Below are 26630 nucleotides of genomic sequence, written 5' to 3'. Positions count from 1 at the left end.
ACACACACACACACACACACACACACACACACACACACACATTTACACCTCATTCACAAGTTTTGCTTGATAATGTTTGTTGCTTAGATTAGTTTATAATAGTTATTTGTTTGTTTGTTCATTGATTTTTATTGATGTTGCTTTGTTTAAATAAATTCTGTTATAATTTAAGAGAGCAGTTGTTTGTGATTACTGGTGTATTTGCATTGTGATATAAGCTGGGTGTGGATTTCACGCCTTCAATTTATTAAATATAGTTATTATTTATTAATAATATTAGTAATTAAATAACTGATTTCAGTGATATTTTGGTTGTATTTCCCTGATTACAGGGTGGTGCCCCAAGAGTTGATTAAACATAGTTTAATGATATTGTTATTTATATTATTAATAATCAAATATAATTATTAAAGAATATAACCAAAGTTGACTTGATACAACCCCAACACTTCTTTTGTTTGACTTTTATTGAAACAGGAAGTCCAATCGAGATGAAAAACAGAAGCAGCTTATCACAATCCCAAACACATGAAAAAAGACAACAAACTGTGAAAGGATTAACCTTAACCCTAAAACAACACAGCCCAACAGCTTGTCAATGATTCCAACCCCTTTGTTTTGTCTTTCAAAGAATGGGCCGGGACAATCACCTCTGAGCAGGCCAACCTTTGATCGCTATAAAAGCAAACTTATGTAACAGCAGGGGGAAAGTTTCTCCAGAGTGAGCTCCGGGCTCAGTGTTGACAGGCTGCTCTGTTCATCCACACTAAGGTACTGTTTCATTTTGAATCCTCTGCTGCAAATTTTCTCTTCAGTCAGTTCTAACTAGTTTCAATCTGTTCTTCTTTCCTGTCTGTGGTTAGTTCAGGTGTTTGGATTTATACTAATGACTGACAAGGTTTTTCGGTATGTCAGTTTTATTTCTATCTATATATCTAATGCACATTTATTCACTTATTTCATAAACTTGAGTATGTCATTTTGTTAAATTGAATTGTATTGAACCAGAGAATCAAAGCAGTGACCTGATGTTAACCCATTCACTCTGTGCTTCTAGTTATAGACATTCACAGATGTGAAGCAGAAGTTACACTGACACAGAGCTGAAAAGGTAGACTGAATATCTAAAGTTAGACTGAATATCTGAATATATAAAGATAGGGTTAGGGTTAAATTCTAATCTGTCTCTCCAGAAAGTTTCTTCATACTGAGCTTAAATACAAAGAAAAACCTTCTACAGTCTCCAATACATCAAAGAACTTTTGAAACAACAAGCACTACAGAAAGCAACCACACCTACACACACTAGAACAATCGATCAGAGTTTCTGCTTAGAGGAAATCAAACCTTTCTTAAAAGATGTCCATTACCAGTTGGTAGGGATTCCTGAAATGCAAAACCAGTTTACCAGTTTACTTGCTGTAAAAAACAAGTTTATGAAAATTCCAATACAAACATCAAGAAAATTTTCATTTTTTCTGCCCCCGTACAGGACAAAATGAAAACAGAATATTCTTTAGAGAAGAGCAGCAGAACTCAAGGAGTCTCTTTTGTAAGTACAAACAAACAGCAGTTTCGACCACATGAGGCGATCTTTTCCTCTTCTATTGTTTCTCCAGCATCTTGTGCTTTTATTCTGAAGGTGTCTGATCTGCCTTTTGTCCATCTAAAAGCTCTGCTTGTCTGATTTTTATCTGTTTTTATATACCTTATTCATGACTCTTCAGGCAGAAGATGTTTTCCGTAAGAACACTGAAACTTTGGCCTCCAATCCAGAACTTTCGGGCTTGGACAACAACCAAACAGCTCAACCTTCCCTGTTCAGAAAATACCAGCAGAGCCTTCAGACCCTCCTACCTTTCCGCTGGTCCTCACCGAAGTCAGTGTCTTTGAGGACTTACTAACTCACATTCAATGCATTTCTTTGAGCATGTTGTGACTGTGGCTATGACACATCTAACCCACTGCAGAGTTAATATCAGGTTATGTTTCCTTGTCTAGTCCACACCCTATAGACAATGCAGGTTTCCTGTCCTTTTCCACCTTCGTCTGGATGACACCCATGATGTGGGCCATTTTCAGAAATAGGCTGGACATGAACTCCCTCAACTTGTCTCATTTCGATTCCGCCGACAGCAGTGGAGAAAGGTCCAACAATCTTCTGCACGTTTGCTGTCACAGACATTAATTTACCATGATATCTTTACTGACGTAACCTATAAGAAGCATCTTCCCTGAAAAACAGGAACCATTGAATCATAGGGAATGTGTTGTGAAACATTGTGTGATAGTTTCACTGTTTTATTCTAGTAAAAATAATCTTATTTAAAGATCACATTCCATTAAAAGGTAACATCAATGTGCTTTCAAATTTAAGAATACATGGATTAAACAATCATTTGTACCACCATGAATAAGACACATCACATAGCAATTCAACAAAGTACAATGAAATCAAACATAAAAACAACCAACCACACAGGAGCTCTCATAGACACACACATGCACACAGCAACTATGACTTTAGTAATTTATTAACAAAGCTAGAAGAATTGACTTCAGTGTGTTTCCTGTTCAGGCTGCACAGACTCTGGAAGGAAGAAGTGGCGGAAGTGGGCCTGGAGAAGGCCTCTTTGGTTCGAGTGGTTTTTCGCTTTCAGAGAACCAGGCTGATTCTTTCCGTGTTTATTGGTATCCTTGCTATGTTGGCAGCATTTATTGGCCCGGTAATTATGTCTAAGTGTTGTTATACCACTTTCACCTTCTTTGAATCCTCCCCTGGTATCTGCCTTATTGTAAAGTTATTGGACTGATACTGATGAAACCAAAGTATCTGAACAACACTGCTTCATTGATGACACTGTGTAAATGTAGAGCTGACCCCGTTACGATTACACAGAGACCTCAGTAACACGACAACTTAGTGTTTGAATGTTTAACACTCTAATGTATCAACCTCTCCTTCCTCTTAGGCTGTTCTGGTTTATGAGCTCCTAAACTATGCTGATAACCCAGGGGATTCCACAGTGTATCATGGTGTTGGTCTGGCCATTGGTTTGTTCATCTCAGAGTTCATGAAAGCCTTCCTAATATCCTTACTATGGGCGATGAACCTGCGTACAGCAGTCCGAATAAAGGGTGCCTTCTCTTCAATGGCTTACCAGAAAGTGATCTCTCTGCGGGTGCACAGCGGCGTGTCAATGGGCGAGGTAATCAGGCTTACACTCAGAAGAGTCAACACTTAAAGCAGGGTACCAACATTTCTCTGCTAGGGTTTGAATCATCGCTTTTGAATTTCTAAGAATATTGAATGTTTGATAGGTTGGCATTAAAAAAGTGGAGTTCAGAAAATACACAGTGGAAGTTCCTTTATATGAAGTACTGTAGCCCTAAGCGTACATGCATCCATCCATTTTGTTGACTCAGTTTTCATGTGATGCAGGTCATTTCCAGTTATTTTCTCAAGCTGTCGATGTATTTATCTCAGATCTCAAGAGTTTCAAAAGCACCAAACAAACATAGACATCGGCTGAACTTCTCTCATTAATGTGAGATGCCATACTGCTACTGCTCACACTAATGATCACATATGAGTTCAGCTAAGCGATGAAAAGATTTTCATAACCAGTTAAAACATGTGGACCACCACAGTTAGAGCTTAAATATAACACATTCAAATAAAAATAGATTAAAAAAAAGATGATGTAGTCCAGGAACACAGGGAGGAATGATGTAGTCCAGGAACACAGGGAGGAATGATGTAGTCCAGGAACACAGGGAGGTATGAAGTAGTCCAGGAACACAGGGAGGTATGATGTAGTCCAGGAACACAGGGAGGAATGATGTAGTCCAGGAACACAGTGAACACAGGGAGGAATGATGTAGTCCAGGAACACAGTGAGGTATGATGTAGTCCAGGAACACAGTGAACACGGAGGAATGATGTAGTCCAGAAACACAGGGAGGTATGATGTAGTCCAGGAACACAGTGAACACGGAGGTATGATGTAGTCCAGGAACACAGGGAGGAATGATGTAGTCCAGGAACACAGGGAGGAATGATGTAGTCCAGGAACACAGGGAGGAATGATGTAGTCCAGGAACACAGGGAGGAATGATGTAGTCCAGGAACACAGGGAGGTATGATGTAGTCCAGAAACACAGGGAGGTATGATGTAGTCCAGGAACACAGGGAGGAATGATGTAGTCTAGGAACACAGTGAACACAGGGAGGAATGATGTAGTCCAGGAACACAGTGAGGTATGATGTAGTCCAGGAACACAGTGAACATGGAGGAATGATGTAGTCCAGAAACACAGGGAGGTATGATGTAGTCCAGGAACATAGTGAACACAGGGAGGAATGATGTAGTCCAGAAACACAGTGAGGTATGATGTAGTCCAGGAACACAGTGAACACAGGGAGGAATGATGTAGTCCAGAAACACAGGGAGGTATGATGTAGTCCAGGAACACAGTGAACACAGGGAGGAATGATGTAGTCCAGGAACACAGGGAGGTATGATGTAGTCCAGGAACACAGTGACGTATGATGTAGTCCAGGAACACAGGGAGGAATGATGTAGTCCAGGAACACAGGGAGGAATGATGTAGTCCAGAAACACAGGGAGGAATGATGTAGTCCAGGAACACACTGAACACAGGGAGGAATGATGTAGTCCAGGAACACACTGAACACAGGGAGGAATGATGTAGTCCAGGAACACAGGGAGGAATGATGTAGTCCAGGAACACAGTGAACACAGGGAGGAATGATGTAGTCCAAAAACACAGTGAGGTATGATGTAGTCCAGGAACACACTGAACACGGAGGAATGATGTAGTCCAGAAACACAGGGAGGTATGATGTAGTCCAGGAACACAGGGAGGTATGATGTAGTCCAGGAACACAGTGAACACAGGGAGGAATGATGTAGTCCAGAAACACAGTGAGGTATGATGTAGTCCAGGAACACAGTGAACACAGGGAGGAATGATGTAGTCCAGAAACACAGGGAGGTATGATGTAGTCCAGGAACACAGTGAACACAGGGAGGAATGATGTAGTCCAGGAACACAGGGAGGTATGATGTAGTCCAGGAACACAGTGACGTATGATGTAGTCCAGGAACACAGGGAGGAATGATGTAGTCCAGGAACACAGGGAGGAATGATGTAGTCCAGGAACACAGTGAACACAGGGAGGAATGATGTAGTCCAGGAACACAGTGAGGTATGATGTAGTCCAGGAACACAGTGAACACAGGGAGGAATGATGTAGTCCAGAAACACAGGGAGGTATGATGTAGTCCAGGAACACAGGGAGGTATGATGTAGTCCAGGAACACAGTGAACACAGGGAGGAATGATGTAGTCCAGAAACACAGTGAGGTATGATGTAGTCCAGGAACACACTGAACACAGGGAGGAATGATGTAGTCCAGAAACACAGGGAGGTATGATGTAGTCCAGGAACACACTGAACACAGGGAGGAATGATGTAGTCCAGGAACACAGGGAGGTATGATGTAGTCCAGGAACACAGTGAACACAGGGAGGAATGATGTAGTCCAGAAACACAGTGAGGTATGATGTAGTCCAGGAACACAGTGAACACAGGGAGGAATGATGTAGTCCAGAAACACAGGGAGGTATGATGTAGTCCAGGAACACAGTGAACACAGGGAGGAATGATGTAGTCCAGGAACACAGGGAGGTATGATGTAGTCCAGGAACACAGTGACGTATGATGTAGTCCAGGAACACAGGGAGGAATGATGTAGTCCAGGAACACAAGGAGGAATGATGTAGTCCAGGAACACAGTGAACACAGGGAGGAATGATGTAGTCCAGGAACACAGTAAGGTATGATGTAGTCCAGGAACACAGTGAACACAGGGAGGAATGATGTAGTCCAGAAACACAGGGAGGTATGATGTAGTCCAGGAACACAGGGAGGTATGATGTAGTCCAGGAACACAGTGAACACAGGGAGGAATGATGTAGTTCAGAAACACAGTGAGGTATGATGTAGTCCAGGAACACACTGAACACAGGGAGGAATGATGTAGTCCAGAAACACAGGGAGGTATGATGTAGTCCAGGAACACAGTGAACACAGGGAGGAATGATGTAGTCCAGGAACACAGGGAGGTATGATGTAGTCCAGGAACACAGTGAACACAGGGAGGAATGATGTAGTCCAGGAACACAGTGAGGTATGATGTAACCCTAACCCGAATGATGTAGGTATTAAAGATAATACTTGTATTTGTAGTAGCATTTTTTTTCTGTTTGAGTGGACCCTATTTTAACAGACTTCCTTTTAGTTTCTGTGTTTACCTGAAAGTTGGACCCTGTTCCCACTGAACTGTTAATAAGTATATAATAAAGTATTTATGAATCTTTATAAAGATATAAAGAAAGTTCTCACTTTAGATCCAGTACCTGCAGAGGAGCTTTATTAACTTAATAAGAATCTAATATGGTCTTATAAGTGACTTATTAACTATTATTAATGCTTATTACAAGCACCTTAATATGAAGTGTTACCAAGGCATGTATTCCCCTACCTCTCTCTGCCTCCTGTCCAGATGATAAATGTTCTGACCAACGACGGCTACCGGTTGTTTGAGGCGGTGTTGTTTGGGAGCTTTGTGCTCTCCTCTCCAGTGCTCTTCTTCGTGTGTGTCATCTACGCCTGCTTCATTCTGGGCTACACGGCCCTGACTGGAGTCTGCATCTACATCATCTTCATCCCTGTTCAGGTCTGTACAATGCACACTGCCACAAACTGCACATATCAGGTCAGCAATGCAAAGATGTTCATAGCTGGTGAAACGTGTGGACCATCTCGTCAAAGCTTCAACATGACATATTCAAATGTAAAAAGTTATACAAAGACAGCCATGAGACTCATATCACTTATATCATATCACCCGGTACGCCAGGAGAAGCCCAGCACCATGTAGCCGATGGTCCCCACCGTTTTTAAACTATAATAAAACAACAAACATCCCGTTTGACTCCGGGGAGGACCGTACATGGTGCCGGGCTTGTCTCGTCGTGTTTGCCTATAATAGAAAGTGCGATACGCTGCTCCAGTGGTTAGATAATAAATCCACTTCTCCGTCTCCCTCCCGCATCTGTGAGCGACCTGAGGGGGGATTCAATGAGAGCAGCCCCGGTACACCAGGAGAAGCCCGGCACCATGTACGGTCCTCCCCGGAGTCAAACGGGACGCTTGTTGTTTTATTATAGTTTAAAAACGGTGGGGACCATCAGCTACATGGTGCCGGGCTTCTCCTGGCGTACTGGGGCTGCTCTCTGAATCCCCGCTAAAATGGCCTCTACACCCCCCATAGTACACTTAGAAACTGTAGGTACCACTAGTAGGCCTGATAACTGAAGGCTTTACCTCCCATAGTACACTTAGAGACTGTAGGTACCACTAGTAGGCCTGATAACTGAAGGCTTTACCTCCCATAGTACACTTAGAGACTGTAGGTACCACTAGTAGGCCTGATAACTGAAGGTTTTACCTCCCATAGTACACTTAGAGACTGTAGGTACCACTAGTAGGCCTGATAACTGAAGCCTTTACCTCCCATAGTACACTTACAGACTGTAGGTACCACTAGTAGGCCTGCATTCTGGGACCGTAATGTTCTCGAGGGACAGTACGGCACTAGTAGCTCCTTAAGATAAGATGGTGCCTGGCCATTTAGAGCTTTGTAAGTGAGAAGAAGGATCTTGAATTCTATTCTAGACTGTATAGGGAGCCAGTGCAGAGAAGCCAGGACAGGAGTGATGTGGTCCCTTTTCCTAGTTATAGTCAGTACACGAGCTGCAGCGTTCTGGACTAGTTGAAGAGTCTTTAGAGACTTACCAGAGCACCCTGACAAAAGAGAATTACAATAATCCAATCTGGAGGTAACGAATGCATGAACTAGTTTTTCTGCATCATTTTGCGACAGGATATTCCCGATCTTATCTATATATATTACGAAGGTGAAAATAGGCTGTTCTTGAAATTTGCCTGATGTGTGAGCTAAAGGACATATCTTGATCAAATAGAACTCCTAGATTCCTAACAGTGGCGCTAGATGCCAGGCTGATGTGGAGTGTTTCCTCATAATACCTCCCAGAGGAAGCATATATAATGTAAAGAGAATTGGTCCAAGCACTGAACCTTGTGGCACTCCATGGCTAACTTTGGTGTGCATAGAGGACTCATCATTAACATGTACAAACTGAGATCGGTCTGATAAGTAGGATTCAAACCAACTTAAAGCAGTCCCTGTAATTCCAAGTAAATGTTCTAGTCTGTATAATAGGATCTGATGGTCAATGGTGTCAAAAGCAGCACTAAGATCCAACAAGATGAGCACAGAGAGAAGTCCCCTGTCTGAAGCTAGAAGTAGATCGTTTGTAACCTCAAATAAACTGTTGTCATGGAGAAAGTCACACAGCTGATTAGCTACCACTTTCTCCAGGATCTTTGAGATAAAAGGAAGGTTGGATATAGGCCTATAGTTAGGCCATAATATGTATGTGGCGGACCTTTATTTTTTATTTTTATTTTATGTTTATATATTGTCATAATGAAAGTTAGGGTTGGGGTAGGGTAGGCTATTATAGCCTAAATAAAACCATCCGTTTGAATGATTCTGATGACGTGGATCTGTCAGTAAAGTTTGATATTTAGTGAAATAAATTGTGGAAGAGACATCAATATGTATCTGCAGGCTTCAATTCACCACTTCACCATCTTTGACGCCAATTTTCCATGCCTCCAAAATGTACGTACGCCTGGGTCAGAGTTTGCTTATCGGTGCGCACATTTTACCATCAGGTTTGTAGATCACAGACTTTGCGTGGGAAAAGGCGTACGCCAGTTTCGGACCCCATTTTGTGCGTACGCAACGGTTATAAATGAGACCCCTGGTCTTGGTTTCCTTCACTTGAATGTTCGTAGTCTTGTTGCCAAAATGGACATGATGGTAGTCAAAAAATCCTGTAGTGTCTGACGTTCACGCTCCATCAAGTCAATCTTTTAATTTGACTCCTATCACAGTATCCGATGTATACAAAGCCCTTAGGCTCCTGGACACAACAAAATCTGCAGGCCCTGCTAAATTGGAACCATACTTTTTAAAGCTAGCTGCAGATTTTATTGCTCCACCTCTAATGCACATTTTTAATCTCTCCCTAGCCACCAATGTTATTCCGCAAATATGGAAATCTGCCTTTGTGCTTCCTCTCATTAAAGAGGGTGACCCCACTATTTTAAATAACTACAGACCCATCTCAAAACTGTCTGTCCTGGCCAAGGTTCAGGAAACCCTTGTCAGTGATCAGCTTAAGGACTTTTTAAACACTAATAACATTTTATCTGACTTTCAATCTGGTTTCAGAAAAAGACACAGTTTTTAATGATTTTATAGAAAGTATAGATCACAAGCAACATTGGGCAGCCCTTTTTTATAGATCTGTCCAAGGCATTTGATACTGTGGACCATACAGTACTCAAACACAGACGGATTAAAGCAGGACTGTCTGATCACACAGTAAACTGGTTCACAAACTACCTCATAAACAGAACTCAGTGTGTGCAGGCAGAGGGCTACACCTCTAGCTCACTCACTCTAACAAAAGGGGTGCCTCAGGGGTCAGTCCTAGTGCCGCTGCTATTTATTCTTTATATAAATAACATATATTCAAATGTTCTCAATGTCTATATTCACTTTTATGCGGATGACACTGTGATGTACTGCTCAGCACCCACTCCAGACCAAGCTCTCTCACAGTTACAACTTGCTTTTAACACTGTTCAACAAAATTTGTATGACTTAAAACTTGTTTTAAACGCAGAAAAAACCAAAGTCATGATGGTCTCTAAGGCAAAAACGAAACCATCAAACCGTCTTTCGATTTCCACCTCTCAAGGTATGCAAATCGAGTCTGTTTCGAACTACAGATATCTTTCTTTTAATCCTCACATTCAGCAGCTGGTAAAAAGGTTAAAGCTGAAACTGGGATTCTACTTTATAATCAAATCCTGCCTTTCTTTTTAGTCTAAGAGGAGGCTGGTTGCTCCCACTTTTATGTCGGTGCTGGATTACGGTGATGTTTTATACATGCAAGCCTCCTCACAAAGCTTACATGCTCTGGACACTGCGTATCTTCACTCATCATTGTTTGGGTTAGGGTTAGGGATAACGTGTTGGATGGACTTCTTTGACCCTACGTAGACTTAAACATTGGCTTATTTTAGGTCTGCTTCCTTCGTACCTTCTGTCCTTCATCAGTCAGAAGAGTACATGGACTTATAATTTTCGATCTCAGGACCTTTTCTTACTGTCTGTTCCAAATGTGAGAACTGAACTGGGGAAAAGGCCTTTAAGTTTGCTGCTCCCTTTACTTGAAACAAATAACAAAAAGAGCTGAAACTTAATAAACTTCTCTTGTTGGATGCTTTTAATAGGAAGTTAAATGACTTGGAGGCGGATACATCTGTAGATGTTCTTCCTGATCTATTTGTGGATGATTTTTGACAAACATTTGCTGTTCGGATTTGTTATTTAAGTCTTATTTGAGTCTTTTAATGTCTAATGTATTTTGTATTTGAATGCTTGGCTGCTCATTGTTTGTGTGAAACTCTGTTAATGTTTTGCTGCCTGTCTCGGCCAGGATGCTCTTGAAAAAGAGATTTTTAATCTGAATGAGTTTCTTTCTTGGTTAAATAAAATGTTAAATAAAAAAATAAAAATTTGATCTGTTCACGATTGTTCTTCGTTGTCACTGATTACTCTTCACATCTCTTTCTCTGCTTCCAGTTTTTCTTAGCCAAGCTCATCACCGGCTACAGATGGAAAGCCATTTTATTAACCGACAGCCGTGTTCGCACAATGAACGAGATTCTCAACAGCATCAAACTGATCAAGATGTACGCCTGGGAAGAATCCTTTGAGAAGAAGGTGGCAGGTACAGATGTCGACTTCCTGCTGTTGATCTCAGTCAGACACTTTATTTCAATATTCTTTACCACACCCTCAAAAAAGAACATGCATCATGTAATACTGTGACAGAGTCAATGCACTTTAATATGTGAAACTGAGCTGACAGATGATCCACAGTTACTACTGTAAATGTTCAAAAGACAGTTTTCTCCTAAATGTGACCATGTCTCTGACAGATCTGAGGAAAAAAGAAAAGAAACAACTGAAGAGGGTCTGTCACATCCAGAATCTGAACACCAGCATCACAGGCATCATCCCCACCGTTGCCACTGTTCTCACCTTTATCGTGCACACTTTATTGGGCTTAAGTCTGAACACCTCTGATGTGAGTATCGAAGCTGCACATACGAAACAGGATTACTTTGTGATGAATTGCTCATACGTGTCTAGAAGTCTCTAGATTGTTGGACAGAAAAGACAGCCGTGCTGAAGAGCAGCATGTGTGTTCCTGAGATATGAAACTTTTTAACATGACTATCTCTGAAGTCTTTACACTAAAGAAAACGTGTTTGATGGAGCTGACAGCACACAAGAACAAGGACTCTGTTTAAAACCTAACTGCTGATGTTCCTGTTCAATGAATATCCTTCACAGGCTGTCTGACAATCATTCCTTCTGATTTTCAGGCTTTTACCACCATCGCCATCTTTAACTCCATGAGGTTCTGCCTTGGTCTGATGCCGATGTCAGTAAAGAACCTGGCTGAGGCTGCGGTATCATTAACACGACTGAAGGTAACCTTTCTGTTGTCTTATTATCAGTTAGTGTTTGTTACTACTCTGACACAGCTTTGATATCTTCACTTCCTGTTTTAGTTCACCCAACACCTTTCTTTCGATCATTTCGGCCTTTGGCATGTCGGTGTTCTGGAGCCAGCAGGGACCATATTTGTTGAAGATAAACTAATTTAGTGCTTGTGGATATTTGATTAGTCTGAGTGAGAGTGAGTGTCATGTGAATAAACTAACCAGGAAGGAACAGTTCTATGTTCTCACATTCATCACCTAAATGTCTTTTATTTATAAAATAATCCCCAAGATGCTCGAGCAACACAAACTGAAGTGTATCAATCAAACGTAGGGTTAGTGATATCGTCCAATGGTTTGTGAAGAGGTGTTTTACTCAACCTAACTCTCTATCAGCAAAGAAACAGACAAACAGGGGAATCTGAGATGGGACTTAAGCCTCCTGACAAACAGCTACAAGACGCCCACCTGTAGGTCAGGTCAGGTGCGCATCTCATTATTCAAATGTATGTTAAACTTTAACCTTCATAAAATCAAGACAGATGATCATTGTGTACAAATAACTTGTACCGGCTGTCATCATGTTCCTTTCTGTTTTAAAATAAGGCTGCATAATGTCCGATCTACCGGGTATTCCTCTGTTTGTTGAACAGACTCCAGTGGACACTTGAGGAACTGCAGTTTTTTGCTCCAAATTGGCTTGCCTCCAAGAGGTTGCCACTTGGTTGCCTCCATGCAGACAGCGAGCAACATGCTCTCTCACACAAGTCCCTAATTACAAATGATTTCAACTTTGAATGTCTTAGTGGTATCTAAATCTCACCTCACCACAGTTTGCAGTCCTCAACGTTTTCTGTTTTATTCGACCAGGATGTAAATATGTAACTGTGCCGTAAAGTTGGACGTGTATCGGGCTTCACAGGGATTGGCTGGTTTTTGGAGTCAGTCCTATGTGTTCGATTGAGGAACTTTCATGTCAGCATCATATTGACTTGATCTCTCAGGGCCCAGGGGTCGTAAAAGGCAAAGGTTATTCTTTCTGTATTAAGTTTGAAATAACCGCAGACTCTTTACGTGTGTCTATGTTGTGAATCTAATTTGACATGAATACAGTTTTAATCCTGTTTTAAAGCTTACATGTGCAAATGTTTGGCTCCTGCAGAAACTATTACTGATCCAGAATCCAGAGCCCTACATGAGCCACATGAAAAACAGTGACTCGGCCATAGTGATGAAAAATGCTTCACTCTCCTGGACTAAATTGGACAGTCAGACTGACTCCTCTCCCAGCTCAGCCAATGGGATGAATGGACACAAAGTGGAAGAGACATCCCAGCATGAAAAGACGGAAACATTGCCAACACTGAGAAACATCTCCTTCACACTGCCCAAGGTGTGCTTTACCACTGAGAAGGTTTCATGGCTTGGATTTTAGGGGGGGATAGGTAAGGGTACTAATCCTGTCACTGTGTTTTCTCTGGAAGGGGAACCTGCTCGGAGTCTGTGGGAATGTGGGGAGTGGAAAGACGTCACTGATTTCCAGCATTTTGGAACAGGTAAGCCTCACAGATTATGCTCCTGATTTCTTTTTGTTATGTTATATCTCTTTGAATTTCCCTCGGGATCAATACAGTATCTATCTATCTATCTATCTATCTGTTACCTCTAACATGATTGAATGAATTCTGTGTAACATCCAGCTTTTCTTACTCTTGTTGTTTTTCTATCACAGATGCACCTTCTTCAAGGCTCCCTGTCAACTGATGGGACATTTGCCTACGTTTCCCAGCAGGCCTGGATATTTCATGGAACTGTTCGAGAAAACATCCTGATGGGGGAACCTTTCGACCAGGCCAAGTAAGGAAGTCACATGACCACCTAAACAGCACATCAAACTTGTTTACAGCCTGGTACAAAATAGGTCAGATTAGTACATATCTTTCTCGGCACACACTGTACGAGGTTTAATTTTTTATTACTCAACAGTTTTGATTTTATAAAGGACACAAGTTATGCATAATTAGAGGCGGGAATGACTTGACTGCAGGATGCTGTGAGGTAGTGGTTTGTCAGGTCGACATCTTTGTCTGTTGTTAAGCTGAACAAAGGATTAACAGAATCAGCTTGTCCAATATGGCGACCACCATGGATAGGCTTCCAAAACAGCCCTTCAGAAACCAATGGGTGATGTCACTCAGGCTTCCTCTACAATTATTTAGAGTCGATGACACCAGGCAATCACAGGGCTGACATATAGAGACAGACACACTTTTATGCTCACATTCACAAATAAGAGTCTCAAGTTTACCTAATGAGCATGTCTTTGAACTGTGGGGAAACTCCACACATAAACAGGGAGAACATAGAAACTTTTATTACAGGAACATTCTTACTATGAGGCAGCAGCTCTAACCACTGCACCCCTGTGCAGCCTAAACCATCACCCTAACCCCTCCCACTTTGTCCGTTAGCATAGAGCTCCAGCTGTTGATGAGTGAAAGAGCAGCTCAGGAAGATTTCAGAGGCAGGCTGTCCTGAAAAGTTCTGGAAATGTGAAGGAGTGCATGTGTGTAAAGGGTTTTAGTAGAAGAAGCTTCAGACAGTTGTGAACTTTATGGAGGGAAAACCTTGTAGAAACTGTGAGGAGATCATTGGTGATGTTAATGTGTTACGGCTGTTCCTCTTCACTGCACTGACTATAAAACTATGAAAATATCTTTACTGAGCGCGTGTCTCACATGATAAATCTTTGAGTGGGAGAAAGTTCCTCTTATGTAGTCGTCGTAGAAGCAAAGGTCAATCCTCTTATCTGAGAGGATCGTCTTTGGAAAACTGCTGGTTAAAAACTGCTGCTCAGTTTTAGATGAGTCACACCATCAAAGTGGTATTTATGATCGTGGTTAGCAACTTTGCTCTCCTTATACAGCACATTAACAGCCAGGGACTTTATAATCCCTTTTTCACATGCACTCCTGGTGACTGATTTACGCTTCAAGACAGCATGTCCCTCTTCACAGATGATAACTCCTAACCCAGACAGAAGGTCTCTGTACGTTGATTTTCAGGTCATTTGATGTTTTATTCCACAGATATGACAGAACTGTGGATGTCTGCGGCCTCCGGGAGGACCTGAAAATCCTGCCTCATGGCGATCAAACTGAGGTAGGCGCTCTCTTTGTGATATTTAAGGATTTCTTATGAGTGTAGCTCCACAAGCTCCAGGGGGCCTGACAGGGGTCGGGGATCAGTATGGCTACTGGGGGGCACACTCTGCAAGAGCGACTCCTGACACGGCTCAATGTGTGTGTGTTAAGTAGGGTGTTTTTCGGCATTTTTCTTCTATGTCCTCTCGTCTTTTCCTGATTTTGTCAGAATGTTTACGGCAACTGTGTTGTATCTAGCCTGCCTTTTGCTACTGATCACTAGCTTATGGCACGTAAACGGAATCTGCTCTCGACCGGTGCAGCCATTTACTAATCAAGGCAGGCTGGCCTACTCACGGGGCTACCTGTTGGAGCTGAGACGCTTTCAGCCAGAGCCTGCGCAGGTATCCCTCCTAGCTAAAGACATACCTCTTGTGTTACTTCGGGGAAACAAGCGGAAGCAAATACGGAGGAAAAGAGGATCAAGAGGAGGGATACATAACAGGCTAAGGAGGAGAGGCAGCCGGCTACCTTTACCTGCCATAACCCTATCCAACGTGCGATCGCTACGGAATAAGGCTGAGGAACTCTCCACTCTTGTCAGGTTCGATCTGGATTATCGGCAAACCATTCTTTTCAGATGTACTTACCTCTTACATTACCTTCTGTGAGGACACTGTCACTACAACCAAACAAATAACCATTCATCGAACAACAAAAAATGGGTTACAAGGGACATGAAAATCTGCCTGGTCCAGAAGAAAATGGCTTTTTTACAAAGAGACAATCTTAGGGTAAAGGAACTAGAGAAAGAGTTCAAAAGGATGGCTAGGCTGGCTAAGATCAACTACAAAAACAAAGTGGAGCAGAAATTAACCTCTGGAAATGCAAGGGAGGCGTGGCAGGGTTTAAACACCATGATGGGAAGAGACCCTAAACCTGCATTGGTTAACTGCCCAGACTCTAGCTCCTTTGCAGAAGAACTCAACATCTTCTTCACCTGTTTTAACAGCAGCAGCAACACACCAAACCTCTAGTTCCCCCCACCAAGCCCTCACTATTAATGAACAACTGGTTACCTCCATCCTGTACAGAGTCAACCCACACAAGGCCTCTGACCCTGACAGGCTTAGAGGTAGGGTGCTCGAGGAATGCTCCACCCAGCTAGGTGGGGTTCTCACCAGACTGTTTCAGCACCTTTTGGATTCTGGGTGTGTCGACAACCAGTGGAAGGAATCAACTATAATCCCAATCCCAAAAAAGACACATGCTAAGGACCTTAAGGACTACAGACCGGTGGCCCTGACCTCTGTGTTGTGTAAATGTATGGAGAGAGTAGTGTGTGACCATCTGTCTAAAATGTTGTCTAACAAACTTGATCCCCTACAATTTGCCTATAAAGCAAAACGTGGTGTAGAGGATGCAAGTCTCACACTTTGAGATACTTTGACTCTGCACATCCCCACACTAGGATTTTATTCATGGATTTCTCCTCTGATTTTAATACTGTACACACAGGCACTCTGTTGCGCCGCCTCTGGGACCTTCATGTCCACCCCACACTGGTTTTATGGATTAAGAGTTTTTTACATGAAAGACCACAACAGGTGTTTCTAAAGGGTTTTAATTAAATTGGTTTTAAACACAGGTCTTCCCCAGGGTTGTGTTTTATCTCCCATTATTTTCTCTGTTTACACAAACAACATCTCCTGCAACAGTGAAGGAATGACACTTTTGAAATATGCAGATGACATGGCACCACTGCCCTGACTCAATACCAGCAGGCAGTCAACAACCTGGTCCAGACTTCCTGGAGCTCAACATCACAAAGACTAAGGAGTTGTGCTGTGGGGCAGAGGGAAAATCACCATCACCTCCCTTCCAACCACTCACAATCCAGGGCCAGCTTGTAGAGCAGGTTCTTTCTTTTAAATACCTGGGAACAGAGATCTGTCTCTCCTTTTCACAGCATGCTGACTCTGTCTACAAAAAATCACAACAGAGACTCCACCTGATGAGGAAACTAAGGACTTTTAATGTCAGCAAACATATTTGAACTCTGGTTTACTAATCACTTATTGAATCCATCCTCACTTTTAACATCTCATCCTGGTACAACTCCCTCACCACCAAACACAAAACCAAACTCTCCCGCATCGTTAATCAGGCCAGCAAAATTATCGGTTCACCACAAACTACCCTCTCTGAACTGTATAATCGCTCTGCAATCAGGAGAGCCACCCTGATCACAGAGGACCCCTCTCACCCCCTCCACCACTCCTTCCAGTTACTGCCATCAGGCAGACGCTACAAAGTCCCTCTGGCCCGGAAAAACATCTACAAAAAATCCTTCATTCCCGCTGCAATAACCATTCTGAACAAAATCAAATAGACCCCCTTTTTAGAAACTGTTGTTTTTAAGTCCTATTTTAATGTACTGCACTTTCTGTTTTTAATGTAAGTTGTGTTTATTGTTTGAGCCTTGTCGAAGAAGAATTTCTGTCTCTGTTGGGACAGACAATAAAGTATATCTATCTATCTATCTATCTATCTATCTATCATGTGATAGTAATGAACAAAGTTTAGGAGTGCATTCTGCAGCTGTGGGAATATTTGCAAACTCCAAGAGGTCCCCCAGACCAGGATGGACTTCAGATCTCTGTACATCACCGTGTTTGCGAGTCTGAGTAGTGATATTTCTACAATGGCCGACCAGAGACTTAGGACAAAGAGCAACTTCCCGATCAGCACTCTTTGATAAACTCCTCAAAAAAAGTTTGGAAACGTTATTTCAGTCATTTTTTACGCCCCTTTAATAATACTAATATGTGTTGCATTGTATATCATTGGAAAGCCTGAGTAGTCTCCTTTACAAGGAGGTATAACTTGTAAGGATCGTGCATTTGTGGAATGAGCAACACAGCTTTACGTGTGGGTAGCGCCCCAAAAAAAAAATGTGCCAAAAATCCCCTGCAATATTCTTCTGTTGGTATTCACTCCTGTTTTGAGTTGCTTGGTGGATTGGATGATTGCCCTCTCCCACAGTAATAAGAAAATAACAACACGTATTGGAGTTTTTTTTTTTTTTTTTTTAAAGATTTTTTTTTTGGCTTTTTGTGCCTTTAATGGAGAGAGTCAGAAATCAGGGAGAGAGAGAGAGAGGGGAATGACATGCGGGAAGGGAGCCACATGTGGAATTTGAACCTGGGCCGCCCGCTTGGAGGACTATAGCCTCCATACATGGGGCACGTGCACTAACCACTGTGTCACCAGCGCCCCATATTGGACATTTTTACACTTTATTCATTTAACATTGACAGGGACCTGAGTAGCGTGTGGAAGATCCATACACAGCCACAACAGCTTGGCTCCTCCTCTTCATGCTGGTCACCAGCCTGGTCACATTTTGCTGCGGGATGGCATCCCATTCCTCAAACAGGAGTTGTTGAAGGTCAACCACGCCCAAGCTGATCCCCCATCAGGTGCCAATCATAACTGTCACACACCTGGCAGCACTTGACTCTTGAGTGAATACCAACAGAAGAATATTGCAGGGGATTTTAGGGACATTTGTTTGGGGCGCTACTCACACGTAAAGCTGTGTTGCCCATTCCACAAATGCACGATCCTTACAAGTTATACCTCGTTGTAGAGGGGACTAATCAGGCTTACAATGATATATAATACAACACCAATTAGTATTATTAAAGGGGCGAAATAAGTGACTGAAATAACCTTTTTTAGTTTGATGGCAAGAAACAGGACTGCCACATAATCAGGCTGGATTACAAACCCTAAACAGAAGCATGAGGGATATCTAAACCAAGACATGTCAACCTTAGAGGTGTCATCAGGAAACTACTAATTACCCTGCAATTAGATAAACAAAAAAGAAAGCTGCTGTGGATTAAAACCAAGTCACCTCACATCTGCCACAATAACATGGACTACAAGTGATCTCCATGACCTCTCCGCTGTGCAGTCCTTAAGAAGTAGAAGAAGAAGAAGAACCCAAGGGCCAGATACAAATACATGTGCAAAAAGGATCAAGCCCAAATCCTTTACTGAAAGGAGAGGACGCTGGCGTTGGCTGTTCGCCGCTTCTCCACCAGCAAAACCTAAGTATTACCTGGTTTTAGTACGGAATTTAATCCGCTCATGTTGTATAAAGTTTAAACATTTATACACGTTTTTAACTCCGAGCCTTTTTTTGCACGGTTTGTACTGACCTGATGGTGGCTTTCCAACCCACTGTCATATTTTTCAACACCAGCAAACTGCGAGTAAATCTTCTGCTGTTGGTAGACAACCCGGACCTTCCAGTCTCTGTTTAGAGCTACTTCTGTGAGGTTTCTCCCGAACAGCCTCGCAGATGGTTCCCCGGAGCAGATAGGCTCGCTACCTCGGACTGCTAGCTCCACTGCCAGCTAGCCGAAAACTACCTGCCCTCCAGTCAACGAGCGGCCGGTGGCTATGCGCTGACTCCAGGCTAACACCACCGGCGACCGGCATGAATCGCATGATGTTGACATATTCCATCTCGTAACTGTTGACACTCAACAATTGGACCACTCCAACATGCATCACAGCCATTAAACAACTTGGACTTCTGCGTCGGCCCTGTTACATCCACAGAAGCTCCCGTCAAAAGTTTGTTTACTTCAAGCCCAGTCACTACATTCCAAACAAGTAGCACTGGAAACTCTGTGAGCTCACCAAACTTCAAGCAGCACAGAAACGTGGAGTGGACTCCAGTCTTCTTCGGCCTCTACAACGATTCTCCCCTTCCTCAGCAGTCAAAATAGAGCTTTTTAATGCACAATCCATCTCAAGGGTTAGGGTTCCTTTATTCAAAATCACATCTCAGACAAGGGCATTGACTTAATGTGCCTAACTGAAACTTGGCACCATCCAGGCATCTTCTCTGCCCTGAATGAAGTCTGTCCTCCTGGTTACAGCTACCACGAGAAAGCCCGCAGCTCTGGGCGTCGGGTGGCGGTGTAGCTGTCTTTTTCCAAAATTCATTTGAACTGTCCCCCCTGCCCCTGCCTGAACTGTCCTCATTTGAATGCCTTGCATTTAAATGTAAACCCCCTTTCACCATGACAATTCTTCTCATTTACCGGCCACCCAAACCAAACTCAACCTTCATCTCAGAGATGCACGACCTTCTCTCTTCACTCTGCACAACCTCTGCCAACATTATAATACTTGGAGTATCCACGTCGACACCCCCTCCAGCCACCCTGCAGCTGAGTTCTTAGAACTACTGGACTGTCTCAACCTAACTCAACATGTTGATGTCCCCACTCACACCAGGGGGCACACGCTTGATCTGGTGATCACTCACTCTGCACCCATTACAAATGTATTAGCATACGATTTGGGTGTGTCTAACCACAAGGCTGTCTCCATGGAGCTGCCTTTCCAGTCTGCTCTCATCAAACCCAAGCGCCAGATTCACTTTAGAAATCTAAAAAACATCAACCCGGACTCACTAACACTAGACCTTCAACATCTCTCCTCTGCTAACTTCTCATCAACCAGTGAAGCAGTGGAATTTTACAACAAATCCCTAAACAGTCTCCTGGATCTCCACGCCCCTCTCAAAACCAGAACAGTCACGTTCCCACGCTCAGCCCCCTGGTACACCTCCGAGCTGCGGAATATTTGGAGGCGACTGGTCGTGCCCTTGAACGGCGTCTCAAGGTCTCAGGACTCACTGTGCACAGGCTAGCATATCGGGAACACCAAAAAGCCTACCCAAAGTCCCTCAGAAATGCCCGGTCACAGTTCTACTCAAATATCATAAATAATAGCCCCAGCAACTCAAAGCAACTTTTCTCCACCATAAACCATCTCCTAAATCCACCAACCCCCTTCCTCTCAGACACCACAGAGGAGCGGTGCAACGATTTCATTGACTTTTTCAGAACAAAAGTTGACACCATCCGCTCTCTCCTCTTCAGCTCTGCCTCTCCACCTGTCCCGAGTGCCGACCCACAGCAGGGGACCACCCAGCCTCTCTGCTGCCTCTCTGCAATTACGCAGCGAGAGACTGAGGAGATCATCAAAAAAATGAAACCTTCCACTTGCACCCTGGATCCCTTTCCCACAGCCCTGGTCAAATCAAACATCTCTGCCATAAGTCCCCTCATCACCAAAGTTGTAAATCACTCCCTACAGACTGGCCATGTTCCATCTGCCTTGAAAACTGCTGTCATATCACCACTTCTCAAAAAACCCACCCTAGACCCAGATGTCTTTGCCAACTACAGGCCCATCTCCAACCTTCCGTTCATTTCCAAAGTGCTGGAAAAAGCAGTTGCAGCTCAACTTCACGACCATCTACAACACAACAAACTATCTGAGAAATTTCAGTCTGGTTTCCGCTCTGCCCACAGTGCAGAAACAGCTCTGGTCAGGGTCACAAATGACGTGCTGATGGCAGCTGACGCTGATTCTCCACCTCTCTCCAACCGTCACAAACCTCAGCATCAAAATGGACCCTCAACTGAAGCCCATATTAAACATCTGTGCAAAAACTCATTCTACCATCTCAGAAACATCTCCAAACTCCGTCCTACACTCTCCCTGTCCGGTGCTGAGAAACGTGTCCACGCCTTTGTCTCCTCAGGCCGGACTACTGCAACACACTCCTCATCGGGATCCCTAGCAACAGTCTCCAGAAGCTCCAACATCCAACAGCGCTGCTAGGATCCTGATGAGAGTGTGTAAATATGAACACATCACACCCATCCTTCAGACTCTACACTGGCTCCCTATTTCATTCAGAATTCAATACAAAGTCACCTTCTCACCTACCAATCAATCAATCAATTTTTATTTGTATAGCGTCAACTCATAACAAGTGTTATCTCGAGACACTTTACAAGAAGCAGGTAAAATACCTTACTCTTTGTCTGTTAACATTACAAAAGAGCAGGTAAAAAGACCTTACTCATTGTTATGTTACAAAAAGCAGGTAAAAGACCTTACTTATTGCTATGTTACAAAGATCCGGCCTATCCATCATGAGCACTTTAGCAAAGCAGCAAAAGTTACAGTGGTAAGAAAAAACTGCCTTATTAAAAGGCAGAAATCTTCGGCCGGATCCCCGGCTCATGACGAAACAGTCTTCACAGGCCTAGAGTGCGCCGGGCTTGGAAAGGGATAGGGGGAGAGATGGGATAAGATGCAGGAAGAGGGATAGAGAGCAAGGAGATGGGGGGGGGGGGGGTAGACCGTCCATCAGCAATCCGGTGGGGAGGGGAGGGGGTGTGTGTGGGGTGGGGGTTGTTCTGGCAAGCCGTCAACCGACGATCTTGAGGAGCCTAGGAGACCTCAAGAGCTCCCAGGAAAGTAGGTGGTTAGTGACTGAGATTTATAGATAGATACATACAGTAATATGATGTACTGTATATGCACAGAGAGAGAGAGAGAGAGAGAGAGAGAGAGGAGCTCAGGGTGCCAGTTCCCCCGGTAGTCTAAGCCTATAGCAGCATAACTAAGAGCTGGTCTACACCAGCACCAGCCCTAACTATAAGATTTATCAAAAAGGAAAGTTTTAAGTCTATTCTTAAAAATACAGACTGTGTCTGCCTCCCGGACCCCGGCTGGAAGGCGGTTCCAGAGGAGAGGAGCCCGATAACTGAAGGCTTTACGCCCCCATAGTACACTTACAGACTGTAGGTACCACCAGCAGGCCTGCACTCCGGGACTGCAACGCTCTCGAGGGACAGTACGGCACTAGTAGCTCCTTAAGATAAGATGGTGCCTGGCCATTTAGAGCTTTGTAAGTGAGAAGAAGGATCTTGAATTCTATTCTAGACTGTATAGGGAGCCAGTGCAGAGAAGCCAGGACAGGAGTGATGTGGTCCCATTTCCTGGTTCTGGTCAGTACACGAGCTGCAGCATTCTGGACTAGTTGAAGAGTCTTTAGAGATTTGCCAGAGCACCCTGACAAAAGAGAGTTACAATAATCCAGTCTGGAGGTAACAAATGCATGAACTAGTTTTTCTGCATCACTTTGCGACAGGATATTCCTGATCTTGGATATATTACGAAGGTGAAAGTAGGCTGTTCTTGAAACTTGACTGATGTGAGAGCTAAAAGACATATCTTGATCAAAAAGAACTCCTAGATTCCTAACAGTGGTGCTAGATGCCAGGCTGATGTCACTAAGGACAGTCAAATCACTAGAAAAAGTCTCTCTGAGGTTCTTAAGGCCTAGCACAATAACTTCAGTCTTGTCTGAGTTAAGTAGCAAAAGATTTCTGGTCATCCAGGTCCTAACGTCCTTAAGGCACGTTTCTAGCTGACATAACTGACTGGTACCATCGGGCTTCATTGATACATAAAGCCGAGTATCATCTGCATAACAATAAAACTGTATGGAGTGTTTCCTCATAATATTTCCCAGAGGAAGCATATATAATGTAAAAAGAATTGGTCCAAGCACTGAACCTTGTGGGACTCCATGGCAAACTTTAGTGTGCATAGAGGACTCATCATTAACATGTACAAACTGAGATCAGTCTGATAAGTAGGATTCAAACCAACTTAAAGCAGTCCCTGTAATTCCAAGCAAATGCTCCAGTCTGTATAACAGGATCTGATGGTCAATGGTGTCAAAAGCAGCACTAAGATCTAACAAGACGAGCACAGACAGAAGTCCCCTGTCTGAAGCTAGAAGTAAATCGTTTGTAACTCTAACTAGTGCAGTCTCAGTGCTATGGTGGACTCCAAAACCTGACTGGAACTCTTCAAATAAACTGTTGTAATGGAGAAAGTCACACAGCTGTTTAGCTACCACCTTCTCCAGGATCTTCGAGATAAAAGGAAGGTTGGATATAGGCCTGTAATTAGCCAGAGTTCCTGAGTCCAGAGTAGGTTTTTTAAGTAGAGGTTTGATTACCACTACTTTAAATGCCTGTGGTACATAGCCTGCCAGTAAAGACATATTGATCATATCTAATATGGAGTTGCTAACTAAGGGAAAGACTTCCTTAAACAGCTTGGTTGGGATTGGGTCCAAAATACAGGTTGACGGTTTCGACGCAGAAAAAATGGAATATAGCTCTGAAAGGTCGATTGGAGAAAAACAGTCGAGACTAATATCTGGTCCTGGAACTGTCTCTGCCGTATCAGACGTATCTGCACCAGGTAAGGGCAGGAGGTTACCAATTTTGTCTCTGATGTCTAGAACTTTGTTGTTGAAAAAGCTCAGGAAGTCATTACTGCTGAGGGCTAGAGGAATACAAGGCTCAATGGAGCCATGACTCTCTGTCAGCCTGGCTACAGTGCTGAAAAGGTATCTAGGATTGCCTTTGTTTTCCTCGATTAGAGAGGAGTAGTAGGCAGCTCGGGCGTGGCGTAGAGCCTTCATATATCTTCTATGACTATCCTGCCAGAAAAAACGAGATTCTACCGTTTTGGTCGAGCGCCATATTCTTTCAAAATTCCGCGACGATTGTTTCAGATTACGGGTTTCTGAGTTGAACCATGGAGCCACTCTCCGCCGCTTGACAACCTTCTGTTTCAGGGGAGCAATCGAATCCAGAGTAACTCTCAGCGAATCCACTGCACTATCAACAAACTGATCTAGCTGAGAGGGACTAAAGCTATCGTAAGAGTTTCCAACTGGGTTGAAACACGGTACTGAATCAAAAACAGCTGAAATAGCTTCCTTAAATCTAGCCACAGCACTATCCGACAAACTTCTAGAAAGCACACCTCTTCCAGGCAGAGGTAATTCTGGTAGGACAAAGTCGAATGTAATAAAAAAATGGTCTGATAGCAGAGGATTTTCTAGGAAAACTGTAAGGTTATGGATTTCAATTCCATAAGCTAAAACAAGATCCAGGGTGTGGTTAAAACGATGAGTAGGTTCGTTTACACCCTGGGTGAAACCAATAGAGTCTAATAATGACATGAAAGCTGTGCTCAGGCTATCATTATCAACATCCACATGGATATTGAAGTCACCTACAACAATTATTCTATCACTGCTAAGGACTAAGTCTGATAAAAATTCTGCAAACTCAGATAAAAACTCAGAATATGGGCCAGGAGGGCGGTAAACTACAGCAAATAGAACTGGCTGAAAGGTTCTTGAGACTGGATGTGGAAGACTAAGAACAAGGCTTTCAAAAGAAGAAAAATTCAGCTTTGGTCGAGGGTTAACTAGAAGACTGGAATTAAAAATAGCTGCTACTACCAGTGCCCCCCCACCTCAAAGAACTCCTCACCCCACAATCCTCCACACGAAGCCTCCGCTCTGGGAATACCAACCTCCTCCATCCCCCCCAGGACTAAACTCCACACCATGGGTGACTGAGCCTTCTGCGCCACTGCTCCCAGTCTGTGCAACGCTCTCCCCGACCAGCTGAGGGCTCCACAGTCTGCTGACACTTTTAAAAGGGCCCTAAAAACCCAGCTTTTTAACAAAGCCTTCCGCTTGTGCTTTTAGTTTCATTAGTTGCTTAGTTAATGAAATTTGTTTTTATTTCTATTTTTTTTTTCCTGTAGCACTTTGAGATTTTTTTGCACAAATGTAAAGTGCATTACAAATTAAATGTATTATTATTATTATTATTATTATTATTATTACTTTGGTCTGTACCAGGACTTGAACCCTCTGGTTTCGGACCCATCCCCCTACAGACTGATCTTCAGCCTGGTAAAGATCTTCTTGAACAAGCTGAAGGACATAGCTTTGGAATGGGTTGACCCATCTGGGATCATTAATTCAGTGGGAACCCCCATCTTTCAGAGCTCTTGAAGAAAGATTAGCCAGATTGGGGCACAGCATGCTGAGACAAACGGTTTTATCAAGTCCAACAGTACTCCAAAGACCCTCTGTCATTTGCTGAAAAGATGGAACTCGGGGGAGATCTGATATGGTTGTAAACAGAATGCCGATAATGTGCACCCAGGATCCTGAACTCTGAGGAACCAAACATCTGTGGAAGATCACCTTTGCTGTGCTCTGCCAGGTGGACCTTCATCAGTCCAATTTGTGGCCCCATAAAGTGTTAGATGTCCTCTTAGACCTTCTGACCTCAGGCTCACCTGCTTGGACTTCGACTTAGAAAACTTGATTTATCCCAGAGGGCAATCCGGTTCCACAATCCACCAAGACCATGCATACATATACAAACAATCAACAGATAGAGTTTGTCAGAGACAACAAACAAATCAGCAGTTGACAGAAATGAGTGCTGGTATCCTGACACCCTTGTGTGGTCTCTTTGGGTAATGACTCACACAAGAGTAAGGCAAGATAAAAAGCAGTATAAGGACCACAGTACTGAACCTGCTAGGTCATTAAGTGAGCAATATGTAACTCTGACACCTAGTGTTCAAAATGGGTACTGCAGTCTACCACAAAGATAGACTATCCTGATTGACCTTTGACCCTCTCAATGTGAACATCAGCCTGTTACCCTTCAAACGACTGAGTTCATTGTGACACAGTGTTTGTATTCCTCTAACTTCTGTGTGCTCGTTATTTCATCAGTGATTAGACCATCAATGATTCACTTTGCTCTCTTCTCAACATGAAACTAAACGTCCATTCAAACCATGAAGTAAAATTAAACCATCCTACCAAATGTATCCAGAATAACTACAAAGTTTAACACTCACACACGTCTGTGTTGCATCCCTTTCATTAGAATAGAATAACATTCAAATAAGTCATCAGGTTAAATACCAGA

The 26630-nt window shown here is 43.2% G+C and overlaps 1 protein-coding gene across 4 annotated transcripts in view; it reads left to right on the top strand.

Annotated features, from left to right (window-relative positions):
- The first annotated feature begins 688 nt into the window (after positions 1 to 688).
- Positions 689 to 26630, top strand: part of LOC132973362 (ATP-binding cassette sub-family C member 12-like) — a 38354-nt gene continuing 12412 nt past the window's right edge. The window contains exons 1-16 of one of the 4 annotated variants that reach the window (XM_061037162.1): positions 689 to 771; positions 869 to 906; positions 1058 to 1111; positions 1493 to 1552; positions 1728 to 1879; positions 2002 to 2148; positions 2579 to 2726; positions 2973 to 3209; positions 6594 to 6767; positions 10839 to 10986; positions 11198 to 11346; positions 11648 to 11755; positions 12930 to 13160; positions 13252 to 13323; positions 13500 to 13624; positions 14857 to 14929. In XM_061037162.1, the coding sequence (XP_060893145.1) occupies positions 1499 to 1552; positions 1728 to 1879; positions 2002 to 2148; positions 2579 to 2726; positions 2973 to 3209; positions 6594 to 6767; positions 10839 to 10986; positions 11198 to 11346; positions 11648 to 11755; positions 12930 to 13160; positions 13252 to 13323; positions 13500 to 13624; positions 14857 to 14929 (1818 nt within the window). In that variant the 5' untranslated portion in view covers positions 689 to 771; positions 869 to 906; positions 1058 to 1111; positions 1493 to 1498. Of the gene's footprint in view, positions 772 to 863; positions 907 to 1057; positions 1112 to 1492; positions 1553 to 1727; positions 1880 to 2001; positions 2149 to 2578; positions 2727 to 2972; positions 3210 to 6593; positions 6768 to 10838; positions 10987 to 11197; positions 11347 to 11647; positions 11756 to 12929; positions 13161 to 13251; positions 13324 to 13499; positions 13625 to 14856; positions 14930 to 26630 lie in introns of all 4 variants that reach the window. The other 3 variants (XM_061037967.1, XM_061038804.1, XM_061039550.1) reach the window with 3 other exon arrangements.

The sequence above is a fragment of the Labrus mixtus genome, chromosome 1, assembly GCF_963584025.1.
Source record: "Labrus mixtus chromosome 1, fLabMix1.1, whole genome shotgun sequence".
NCBI classification, from domain to species: domain Eukaryota; kingdom Metazoa; phylum Chordata; class Actinopteri; order Labriformes; family Labridae; genus Labrus; species Labrus mixtus.
Note: the sequence above shows the minus strand (reverse complement) of the source record. Positions and strands in the feature narration are given on the sequence as shown.